Source organism: the organism of the source record quoted next, unplaced genomic scaffold (assembly GCF_019419815.1).
Source record: "Pyrus x bretschneideri cultivar Hongxiangsu unplaced genomic scaffold, Pyrus_bretschneideri_v1 Contig20, whole genome shotgun sequence".
Lineage (NCBI taxonomy): Eukaryota > Viridiplantae > Streptophyta > Magnoliopsida > Rosales > Rosaceae > Pyrus > Pyrus x bretschneideri.
In genome coordinates, this window is record NW_025999502.1 from 6,899,233 (window position 1) to 6,911,197 (window position 11,965).

General features: G+C 33.8%; 1 protein-coding gene across 1 annotated transcript; it reads left to right on the plus strand.

Moving 5' to 3' along the window:
* Positions 1 to 554: 554 nt before the first annotated feature.
* LOC103937469 (plastidic glucose transporter 4-like) lies at positions 555 to 6,299 on the plus strand. The gene is given in 14 exon segments (XM_048584001.1): positions 555 to 581; positions 584 to 830; positions 1,529 to 1,643; positions 1,872 to 1,939; positions 2,307 to 2,439; positions 2,524 to 2,623; positions 2,716 to 2,828; positions 3,549 to 3,642; positions 3,783 to 3,936; positions 4,014 to 4,160; positions 4,248 to 4,321; positions 5,007 to 5,095; positions 5,195 to 5,309; positions 5,878 to 6,299. Coding segments are annotated over 14 exon segments (1,653 nt in total). The 5' UTR covers positions 555 to 560; the 3' UTR covers positions 6,061 to 6,299.
* Positions 6,300 to 11,965: the final 5,666 nt, after the last annotated feature.

An 11,965-nucleotide genomic window follows, 5' to 3' on the forward strand; every position in this document is an offset into this window, starting at 1 on the left:
ATTAACATTATTAGATTTTATTACTAAATATATAAAATTTAATTTTAAACAAAAAAGAATAACGAATATTAGAGTGACGGTGTTGAATTCTTCACCCGCTTGTTGCTTTTGGTGACAAACTACGCAAATAGTGCCACCTCATTATTTCAACTCACTTTCTGCGGACTTCTCAATACTCTCTCTCTCACTAAGAGCCCAATTCCAAAGCAGAACATCACAGATTGGTCGATCGCTTTCTGGGTTTTGCATCTCATACTCTCGATTTTAATTTGGTAATTGATTCATATCATTCAATAATGGCATTGGTACAATACAATTGTCATGAAAATTGGTTAATTTCTGATCGATTTCTTGATTTTGTTCATGCTCTGTTTCTACTATTTCTTCAATGCCATTGCCCTAATTTTGTTAATTTCTGCACTTTAATAGGTTATAAATCGCAATTGATTTGGTTTTTGAGTGTTATGCTGTCAAAAGTTTGATGGGTTTTTAACTTTTTATTAACTTTGACTTTTTTTGGCAAATGGGGTAATTAATCACCCACGATTTACCAGGTAAAAATGCAAGCGTCAACTTATGGTTCAGTAAAGGGAAGTTGGGGTTTGAAGATCAAAACCAAAGAAGGGTATTGGGTATTGGAGAATTGAAAAATAGAGCAAGTACAGGGTCCAGGAATCTGTGGGTTGCTGAGAGGAGAACTTGCTCTGGTGGATTGAGCCTCCGTGCCACAACGCCGGCGATGGGAGCCAAGCTTGCCGGTCTTAGAATGGGGTCTGATGGGATTTCCATGTCCACTTTGAAACCCAGATCAGTCCAGGCTCATGCTTCTGGTTTGACAATCATGCTTAATCGTTTTCGCTTTTATGTGCATTCTTTTGTCTTATCGTCACCATTTTAGCTTATGTGCTAGCTTTTGATTAATAATTTGGTGAAATTTGTGTTGGAAGATAGTATCTACCTAAGTTTATTTAATTTTCAATCTTGATCTCCAAATTGGTATTCTTTTCTCTTTGTCATTAATAGCTGCTTACTACTTACTAGTGTATATAACTTTCTTGGTTTACTCAAACTGTAGCCTCATTGTATTGTTTTTTGCTTAACCAATGTGGGAGGTGGGAGCTTGTAAGCCTCATTAAATTGTTTGACTGGGGGGAGGAGGGTTTCTTTCATTAGAACTGTCACGCCCTGTACAATAGATGCGTAGCTGTAACAGCTGTTTTATGGCAATTTTGGCCACTTGGGTTAATATATTTACGTGAGATTGGTCTCCCAAAGTTTCATCAGAGAAATCTACCAGAGTTTCATCGGAAAACTGAGTTCTAAATCTGTAGTTCTATTGCTTATGTTCATTCCATGAAAAATTCATTTTCAACATCAATAAACTGTCTCTATGTAACTGTATATTCTGTAGTCAATCTGGATGCTTCTTCACCGATGTTTAATGGCTACACATGTCTGTTTAGGAGGCTCCGTAGCATTATTTCTGAAATTTGATTTACATTGTTCTTAATAGAATTATAAAATGCAGATGGGGATGTTGAGAGTCTTATTCCCTCCAAGCCTCAGGGGAAGTCCTCTGGAACAGTATTGCCGTATGTTGGTGTTGCTTGTCTTGGAGCCATTTTGTTTGGCTATCACCTGGGGTATGGTTTAACTTGATTACTAATACACATGTTCCTCAATTTTTTTTCTGGACTTCTCTATTCTTACTGAGTCATTTAGGTTGTATCAAGGAAAGATATTATGTTTCAGTCGATCACAGGATATCTGTGCAAGCCATGAGATCTTGTTATTTCTCTTTCGACGGTAGTTGAGCATATAACTTAATTGTGTCTGCGACTTACCGTGGCATCTGTCTGTATTTTCTGCAGGGTGGTAAATGGTGCTCTTGAGTACCTATCGAAGGACCTTGGTATTGCGGAAAATGCGGTATTGCAAGGCAAGTCCACAATTTGGTCGTTTAAATCTGTGAATAACGGCTTGAATCAAGTAACTGTTCGTTTTTGTTTTCTTGTTTCTCATCTTATCTTAGTGTGTCATGAAACAAATTTGCACCATTTTCCTATTGCTTGAGGACTACATTTCCAACTTAACAAAGGAATATATTGTCTAGTACTCCCATCATTTTGTAAAAATAAATAAATAAAAATGAATTGTGTTAGGTTATGGTAAAGACTCAGTGCGATAACTTAAGTCAGTGCATATAATGTCGCCTCAACTATAGATATTGGGTTTGTTTTGCTTATGCTACTTTCTCTTAAGATTGTATAGTTAATTGTTACAACACTATAACATCTCTTTTGCAGGGTGGGTGGTTAGCACACTTCTAGCAGGTGCCACAGTTGGATCATTTACCGGTGGATCGTTGGCTGACAAGTTTGGCAGAACTAAGACTTTTCAAATAAATGCAATTCCGCTAGCAGTTGGAGCATTTTTGTGGTCTGTCTATTTCCAACAAGTATAAGGTTATGGTCAGTGATATGAATATAAGAAACTAATGAATAGTCTTCTTAAATGTTTCAGTGCCACAGCCCAGAGTGTGCAAACGATGATAGTTGGCCGCTTACTTGCTGGCATTGGAATTGGCGTCACTTCCGCTATTGTCCCACTTTATATATCTGAGGTACTATGTATGTTTATATATTTCCATCCTCAATTTGTTGGCATTTGGCATTTTGAATGTACCACTTACCAACCCTATTTTCTAATCATCAGATCTCTCCAACTGAAATTCGCGGTGCCCTTGGATCTGTAAACCAGCTTTTCATATGTATTGGGATTCTTGCAGCACTGGTGGCTGGATTACCATTAGCAGCAAATCCCTTATGGTATTTCATCATTGCACCTTTTCTTTTCTATACAAATGATTTTGTTTATGAGCGGGCAAAGACATGTGTGAATGTGCTGTGTACGTGCGCACATGCATGTTCACGCTAAATCACATGTATTCTTAAACGTCACTTCATTTCTGACATTTGACATATCAAGAAAGAGAGGAAGTACAAATCATAGGTAATAACTTGGCTAATTAGGATCTGGTTTTGATGCTTATCCTCTGTTATAAATGAAGTTTACATAGATTTTTCTGGTAAAGAGCCTCTTTCTTGAAGCCAGAAACCAGTAGAGAAATAGAAAATTCTTCTTGTTCAAATGGGCAAAAATAAAAATAGAATGTGTTGGATTTTTATTTATTATTTATTTATTTTTACCTTGGTTGATAACTTTGATCTTATGTTTCTGGGGCTAATTTAACCTCCTAGCTAGATTGATCCATCAATTTTCTAAGGTCACAATCTTAGTTACTTTACTCACGTCCCAGAATATTGTAACCTCAGAAGGATACTCTCCTGGCCGAGGACGAGTATTTTCACAAAATACTAATTCATTGTGCTTTCAACTGGTGAAAAGTGAATATATAAAACCCTGTTTATGAACTTTGGTGGTACTGTTCTTAGATGGTAGCAGTAGTATGTCTTTTTGATCTTTATATGTCAGCTCTCTCTCTCTCTCTCTTACACAAAATTTTACTCTATTATTTATTTTATCAGGTGGAGGACGATGTTTGGTATTGCAGTAGTACCATCTGTTCTATTGGCATTAGGAATGGCTTTTTCACCAGAAAGTCCAAGATGGCTGTTTCAGGTTTTCAACATAGCCTGATCAAACATCAGTACAGATGTTATATCTGCTTTTTCATTGTGTTCTCTTTTACTGTTAGTTTTATTTGAATTTATTTCATGATTATTTTCAATGAAAATGCTAAACCAATCCTTTTTTCACAGCAAGGAAAAATTTCTGAAGCTGAAAAGGCTATAAAAACACTATTTGGAAAAGAAAGAGTCACTGAGGTTATGCATGACTTGAGATCAGCAACTTCAGGTTCTGCTGAACCTGAAGCGGGCTGGTTTGATTTGTTTAGTAGCCGCTACTGGAAAGGTTTGCCTAAATTTTACATGAGTCATGCTTCAGATGTGCTGTGTTCGTTTTCTTAGCTAACATATGTCTTTATGCAGTCGTTAGTGTGGGTGCAGCACTTTTCTTGTTACAACAGATGGCTGGGATAAATGCGGTGGTCTATTATTCTACTTCTGTCTTCCGCACTGCTGGCATTACATCTGATGTTGCAGCGAGTGCTCTGGTTGGATTAGCAAATGTCTTGGGTTTGGCTCTTATTATCTTTATTCTTGAAGTTTGGAATTATTTTTTATTTTTTATGTGTTCTATAACCAAGAATGGTCTCATTCCAGGCACAGCTGTTGCATCCTCATTGATGGACAAACAGGGAAGGAAAAGTCTTCTACTCACAAGCTTCGGTGGAATGGTAGGGTTATTTTCACTATCAGTCTATATCTTTATTTGACGTGAATGAATAATTCATTGTGGGTTGGCCACCCAGACCATTTTAGCAATTTGAGACTAGTGACTGCTGGTGAAGCCATGAATTTAACAGGGGCTTGAAGGGTCCTTTATTCAGATAAGTAGAGGGATTGCAATTAATGACCATTTTAGTAGTTTGAAACTAGTGGCTGCAGTAGAAGCCATGGATTTATCAGGTTCTTGGAGGGTCCTTTGTTTGGATGGGTAGAAGGATCGCAATTAGATCACATTAACTGCAACATTTTTCAGGAGTGATTCGTGCCTAATGATTATAGATATTTTGTCTGCTATCTGCACTAACCCAAATGCACTACATGTGTGCGCTTCAGTTTCAGGTTCATTGTCTGCATAAATAGCAATTAGATCACACTGTTATAGGTCATGAGGCCTGGAAATTTTATTTACTTGGAAAACTCATGGAAAAATGGGACACAATTTTTCCTCTATGTAATTGAACTTAAGTGGCTTCGTCAGTAGGTGATGTTTGTTATAAATAATTTTCATGGTCCAATATATTCAGAAAAGCTTTTACTGTGCTGCTTTAATTGAATTGTGATGAATGGTTTATGTTTTTTGCTCCTCTCTCTTTCTTATAATACCGATAACTCTCTCTTTCTTTATTCATTAAGGCTGCTTCGATGTTGCTGCTTTCACTGTCCTTTACATGGAAAGCCCTTGCTCCATATTCTGCCCCCCTTTCTGTCGCTGGAACTGTTCTGTAAGTTAGAGGCTTACATTAAAAGATATATCCCCGTACTCTTTTCTCATTTAAAGTTTAATTTCCTATCTAATAATGGTTTTCATTTTATATTACCAGCTATGTATTGTCCTTTTCACTTGGCGCTGGCCCTGTGCCTGCTCTTCTTCTACCAGAGATTTTTGCTTCAAGAATCAGAGCAAAAGCAGTTTCTTTGTCAATGGGCATGCACTGGGTAAGTGGTTGTAGACACTGAAATTTTACTTGATACTATTTTGTATACGTTTTCTTGTTTCATTGTCTGCAGGGATTTTCGTGTTTACACTGGTATTAGGAAACTCTTATTTGTTTGTTTATTTCAACAGCTTATTGGTAATAGTTAATGTCTTGTCCAACCAATCAGTTTGTGTTGACTAAGATTTTCGATTAATTACCTCAGCATGTCTTTTATTTATATTTTAGATGGAGGAAGCAAGACAAGTTTGTTGGACGATTAAATTGTCCAAACCAAACGAACTTGATTGCAAAAGGATATTGATTTCACTTTTAAATGACCGTGTTATTGTCTCAACCTGCATTTGGATATGTATATACTGCCTATCTGTGTATACATACATATCTGTATGTCTGTTTAACTACGTAAACCTTTACGTGTTTCTGCGGAATGAAAATGAATGAAGAAACTGATATTATGCTCGCATTAATTATTTTGTTTGCACAAGAATATGTTGGATGTGTTTTTTATTCTTCATTGATTCACCTCTCGTCTCACATGTTAACTGAATGTTTATATGTTTCATCAGATTTCAAACTTCGTCATAGGCCTCTACTTCTTGAGCCTTGTAACTAAGTTCGGGATCGGCACAGTGTATTTTGGATTCGCTGGCGTCTGCCTTCTGGCTGTCTTGTACATAGCTGGTAATGTTGTTGAAACAAAAGGTCGTTCGTTGGAGGAAATAGAGCGTGCTCTTAGTGTTGTCACTTGATTACGATATGATTCAAACTACGAGCAAAAATCTCCAGCAGCTTCGGATTTTGGCCTTAAGCACTGACAGCATCACCTCCTTTTCCTGCTATGCGGACTAGTTCATTCCCACCTCTTCAGGACTTGTATTTAGAGATCGAACCTTGATTGTAACCACATAAAATGGTGTCTATGGATTTCCATTACTGTAACACACTACCACCTTGGCGATGCAAATAATATTTTAGTTTCTACCATGAATTTTGGAACTCTTTGTAATTTCTCAGATCGAATGACTCAGAGTACAGTGCCGTTAAACGGTGGGAGGTACCGATACAAGATGAATGAAAAGGTTTACGCTGTTTAGCAGATGACAGATTGAAACGCGGTTTCTAGTTGAACATCTAATAGAAATACATGTCCTAGTACTGGATGAGATGTCTTACTATTGGACGATGAGGGATAAGGCTTTTTTCTTTCTTTTTTCCTTTTTTTTTACAGAATAATTCTACCTCCCACCTGTAAACTGGACAAGTATGCAAGTTTGCATCAATTTTTTCATTCAACATTTTTTTGAAACAATTTTAATTCAACATTTTAAATTGGATTATTTTTAGCTACGCTATCTGAAATGACATTTAGATCTCACTTTGCTTCATATTAGTCAAAAGAAAAATTTGGAAAAATAACCAAAATTTGGACCTCATATAGAATTATGACCATCTTTTTAAATTTATGATAATTATAACCAAAACTTGATAGAAACTTACTAATACACCCTTAAACCTAGCCTTTTCACAGAGTGTGGCATCCTAGAAAGCTTCATTTCTGCTGAAAAGTAAAACCTTGTTTCTTCATATCTTGTTCACTGAGGACAAATTGCCTCATTAGCATAAATTTGTTAGCAATCTCTAGGAATTCAAATGAAACCCAAAAGTCAAGTCTACAATTCTCTCCTAAATGTAGCTTTTGCTCAGGGCATATTTACTTGGTAAGGGATTATCTGAAGGTGGAAGAAGTTTGGATATTTACGGCAGTGTAGAGAAAAACCAGAAGGAAAATGGAACCAGACGCAAAGAAAACCATTCCCAAATCAATTTATGTTGCTGCATTTCCTTCCACGTGTATGATCCAGACTTGTGGCTCCAAAAGCAAATAACAAAATGTCAACTTTTTTGGGTTTGATTGTATAAGCAGAACAAAAGTACCAAATTAGAGAAGGAAGAGTCGAAGAGATCTATGGTGGACTATGGAGGAGAAAGAAGTGGAGTTCATTGGAGAACTTTATGGGTATATTAGTACTTTCATATTAAATTTTGGTTATTTTTCCAAATTTCCCAATTCAAAAGTCACAATTTTCGTTTCACTTTAACCTGTTGACTCTCTCTTTTCCCTAAAACTTATAAGTCACCTCCTAAAACATATGGGACCCAACACCTAATAAGACTATGTCACATGTGCAATAAATTTGATTAATTCATTATGTGTTAACATTCAACAATCAAAGAGTATTAAGTTTAAAAGAAATTGAAGAGATGGAAAAAATAATTTGATTTAGCCTGGGGCACCCAAATCAAACCAACACGAGAAATTAAAAGATCTAATTAAGGGAATGTGGAGCAAATTTAGAGTTTTATAGAGACGACTTTCAAGTTTTAGAGGAAAAATGGAATCGAAATCAAGTTTCAGGAGCAAAGTGGAGCAAACTATGAGTTTTAGGGAGTAAAGAGGTAACTTTTGAGTTACAAGGAGCAAAGTAAGACTAAATCGAGTTCTAGTAGAAGTAGCTAAAACTATCAATCCACGTCAACTTTAGACTTCATTCCCACCTTAACATGATGGTGATACTCGCCACCCAATTGATTACCATAAAATGAGTTTCATTTAATTACTATACAAATGGTAATTAATTGGATGGTGAGAATTACCACCACTTTAGAGTAATTAATAGGGTGGTGAGAATCATCACCACTTTAGGGTAATATATGAAGGGTTAAATTTTTATGTGTAGTTGGAACATGAGTTAGTACATCATATGTTGTAATACAAGTAGACAACAAGATTGATATGTCCCATTTTTATGGTATGTTTTTCAATATCTCTCCACTTCTATTATGGCACGTGGTTGCCGTCTTGTGTTACGAGTACACCAAAATATCTCTCATGTGCAGGGTGGAGTATCTTTATGTAGGGTTTAAAAAAAATCTAAAAAATAAAAACAATCAACCAAAAATAAATAAATAAATGAAGAAATAAAGTCACTTAATACTACATTCTTGTTAATATTATTCTTCACTTGTAGCATTTTTAGGTTGTAATCTAGTTAATTATGAGTTCGGTACAAATTTTTTCTCACTTTTTATGTAAATTAGCATCTTGTCACGCGCTAACACGTGTGAGCATGTTGTACTTTACTTTTTTTAGTTTAATCATTGTTATTTTAAGATATTTTTAATTTTATTTGTTACAAAGGATTTACAGTTTCTGATTTTAAATTTTATTTGAAAAATAGTTAGCAACTCCTATGTGAGGTTGTTTTCTTTTGATTCTTTTAATAATTTACTCTTATTTTATTCATTTTAAAAGGAGCAAGAAGAGAGGAATATTTTTTATATTATGAATGTTTCAAATTTACATCTTTTATACATAAAACAGATATATTATATCGTATTAAGACAATAAAAAAAAAGTATTTAATTTGACATCGTTTTGTCAAAAAAAGAAAAAAAAAAGGTGCTTTAATGAAAAGGGCTTGGACCAACAAATATTTAACCAAAAATCATCACAAAATGTTATTTAACCAAAAGGGTTCAAAGTTTAATAAAAAATCATCCAAAACTATTGTCCACAGGTCAAACTTACAAGCCTAACCCACTACAAATCTACATTTCTGTAAATACCCCTAAATGATTTGATATTGTCTTGACTTTTCACCAACCTCAACCCAACACAAAACCCTCATAATAACTCCATGTCTTCCTATCAAATCGAATTCTCCCATTTCAAAAACAACCAAATCAAAGTTGAAAAAGGAAGCATTCATCGGAACAAAGCTGCCGAAACAAGTTCAAAGAAGTTTAATGGTAGAAACCAACAAAAAAGTGTCTGAAAAAAAAAACAGAACCAAAACATAAAACTGTTTCTGGATAACCCAAAACATAACACTGTTTATGCGGCAAAAAAAAAAAAATCAGATACAGTGTTTGTTTTGTCTGTGCACAAACAAATACTATATCTGGAAAGAAAAGAACCAAAATTCAGAAACAGTGACTTAAATTTTAAAAACAATGACTTAGATTCCAGAAATAGTGACTTAGTTCCAGAAACAGCCTATGTTTTAACTTTTGATTGTTTCTTTGAATCACATGGTGCTTATTTTGCTTTGAATCCAAATACAGTGAATTTCACTATTTCTTTTCTAGCTTACATTTAAGAAACAGTGTGTCTATTTCATTTAGATCCAGAAACAGTGACTTAGATTCCAGAAATAGTGTTACTTAAAATCAAGAAACAGTTTTTTTTTACAATTCAGAAACATTGACTTGTCGTTATTATTGAATAACATGCAGATCTCAAATTTATTTTATGAAAAAACAAACGATGAACTCCATTGACGATATAACGACGATCACATTTCAACAAAATAATACAAAATATAAATTAAATAGCATGAGGGTCTATATTTTTGTTTCAAAGAAAAAGAAGAAGGTTTACAAAACAACGATGAACTCCATTAATGATGAAAATCTACAACTCAACTTAAAAAAGTTAGGGGTAAAATCAACAAATCATAATTTATTATAGTTGGGCTATTTTTAATTGGACTATTTTTAGTTGAACTACTTTAATATGGATCTTGTATTAATCATTAAACAAAACTTATAACATGATTTTTTATTAAAACTAAAATTTTTCAAACCATTTTTATTAGTTTTCCTAAAAAAAAAAAAAAAAGGATCAAGACTTGCTAGTTCAAATTTGCGACCTTGACCCTAGGAATAGGCCCTGAGGCCTCCATGACTAGGACTTGGGAGCCATAGTCAAAAGAATGACTTATATAAAATTGTGACAATAAATTTATTTCATACAAGTTACTTTTCACAGTGGGCGTTAAATTTTACGTTTATTAGAATATAGGTATCCAACACTCCAATTTAAAATTTATATTGCCAACAAAGTCACTTTATAAATCCATTTAGTTGAGAGCCTGTTTTCCATTGAATGTGAAACAGACATTTCTGTCTGCTTTTGAATTCATCCTCCAGATATTTAAGTAAAGAAGAAAAAGCCAAAAATCAAATGGATTGGAGGAAGAAGATAAGAACGTTACTTTTCTTTAACTCCTATGCAATTAAATACACAATGAAACTGCCATTGAAACTTAATTACAGTGTGGCTGCATGCAAAACGCGCACAGATGCGAAAAAAAGACAAGAAAAAGTGGGGGAAAAACGTGAACATTAAAGGCACTCACCACAATCCAAAGAAACCGAAATGTACATAAAAGAAACTGTAATTTTCTGCATGGAGAAAGTCCGCGTGGCTTGGCTGCATGTCCACCATTTTTATCACGTTATATCTCGAGATAATACTATTGATTCGTAGGAAATTGAATTTAAGAACTTAAGCAATTAAACTGCTACATACAAAATATAAAGTATCACGATAAGTTTGGGTAACGATATCATTTTCTTGAGTAAAGAGTGACTCTCAGGGCCGGTCCAGGTCCAATGCGAGTTGAGTGATCATCCAGGATCCAAAAAAATCAGAGGCACCAAATTATTTCAGGTGTTATATTCATATATAATTTTATAAGAGTATAAATTTATAAAATTTGGTTAAATAATCAAGAAGTTTAACTAGACCTAGTGGTTTATTTTGTTTAAAATTAACAAGAAGGTCTAGGGTTCAAATCGCTATATGTTTATTCACTTTCTAATTTTTATGAATTTTTTATAAGGGTATAAATTTATAAAATTTGGTCAAATGATTAAGCAGTTTAACTAGAAATGGTGGTTCATGATGTTTAAAATGAACAAGGAGGTTCTGGGTTCAAAATGTTATGTGTGTTTTTTCATTTTTCATTTTTCACTTTTTTTTTTTATGAATTTCTTTTCATAAGAGTATAAATTTTTAAAATTTTGGAATTTCTTTTCATAAGAGTATAAATTTTTAAAATTTTGGTTAAATGATCAAAAAGTTTAATCAGAAGCAATGATTTCTATTGTTTAAAAGTAGCAAAAGGTTTTAAGTTTGAAATGCTATGTGCTTTTTTTTTAATTCTTTCCAATTTTTACCAATTTCTGTTTGGTTGTTAATTTCTTTTTAATTGCTAGCTAGTAGCTATGTGGATTGCAATTTTTAGACATTCATTCCAATTTAAGTCTAACCTTTAACAAAAAAAAGTAAGGGAACTTTAACGAAAGGTTTCCGGTACTGTTCTCTTTAATGAAAAATCACATTTTTTATACTAAAAAGTCAATTCTGGTACTATTCACTTTACCCTTTATTTTGTCATTATCGCTAAAACTCAAAGTTTTTAAGCTCTTTTAATTAGTATTCCTAAAAAGTAATACGTAGTAGACCAAATTTTTAGACAAAATTTGCAACACATGACGTGTCACTAATAAGAAATAAGTACGTTAATCAACATTTAAGTAATAATCCATCAACAATCACATCCTACAATTTACAAATTTTGGTTTAAAAATTTTGGTATCCCTAGCATTAGCCGTCAAGAAATTAATGGATGCATGTCTCATCCATTGTCTATATATATCAACTAAAGATTCGAAAATATGATTATTTTTTTAGTCCCATATTGACAAGGTTAGTAAATAAGAAAAAACACCGCACGAGTTATATAAAAACACTTTAAAAGTTTAGATAGAAGGGAAACAAAACTAATTGTGACAATCCGTCCTTAA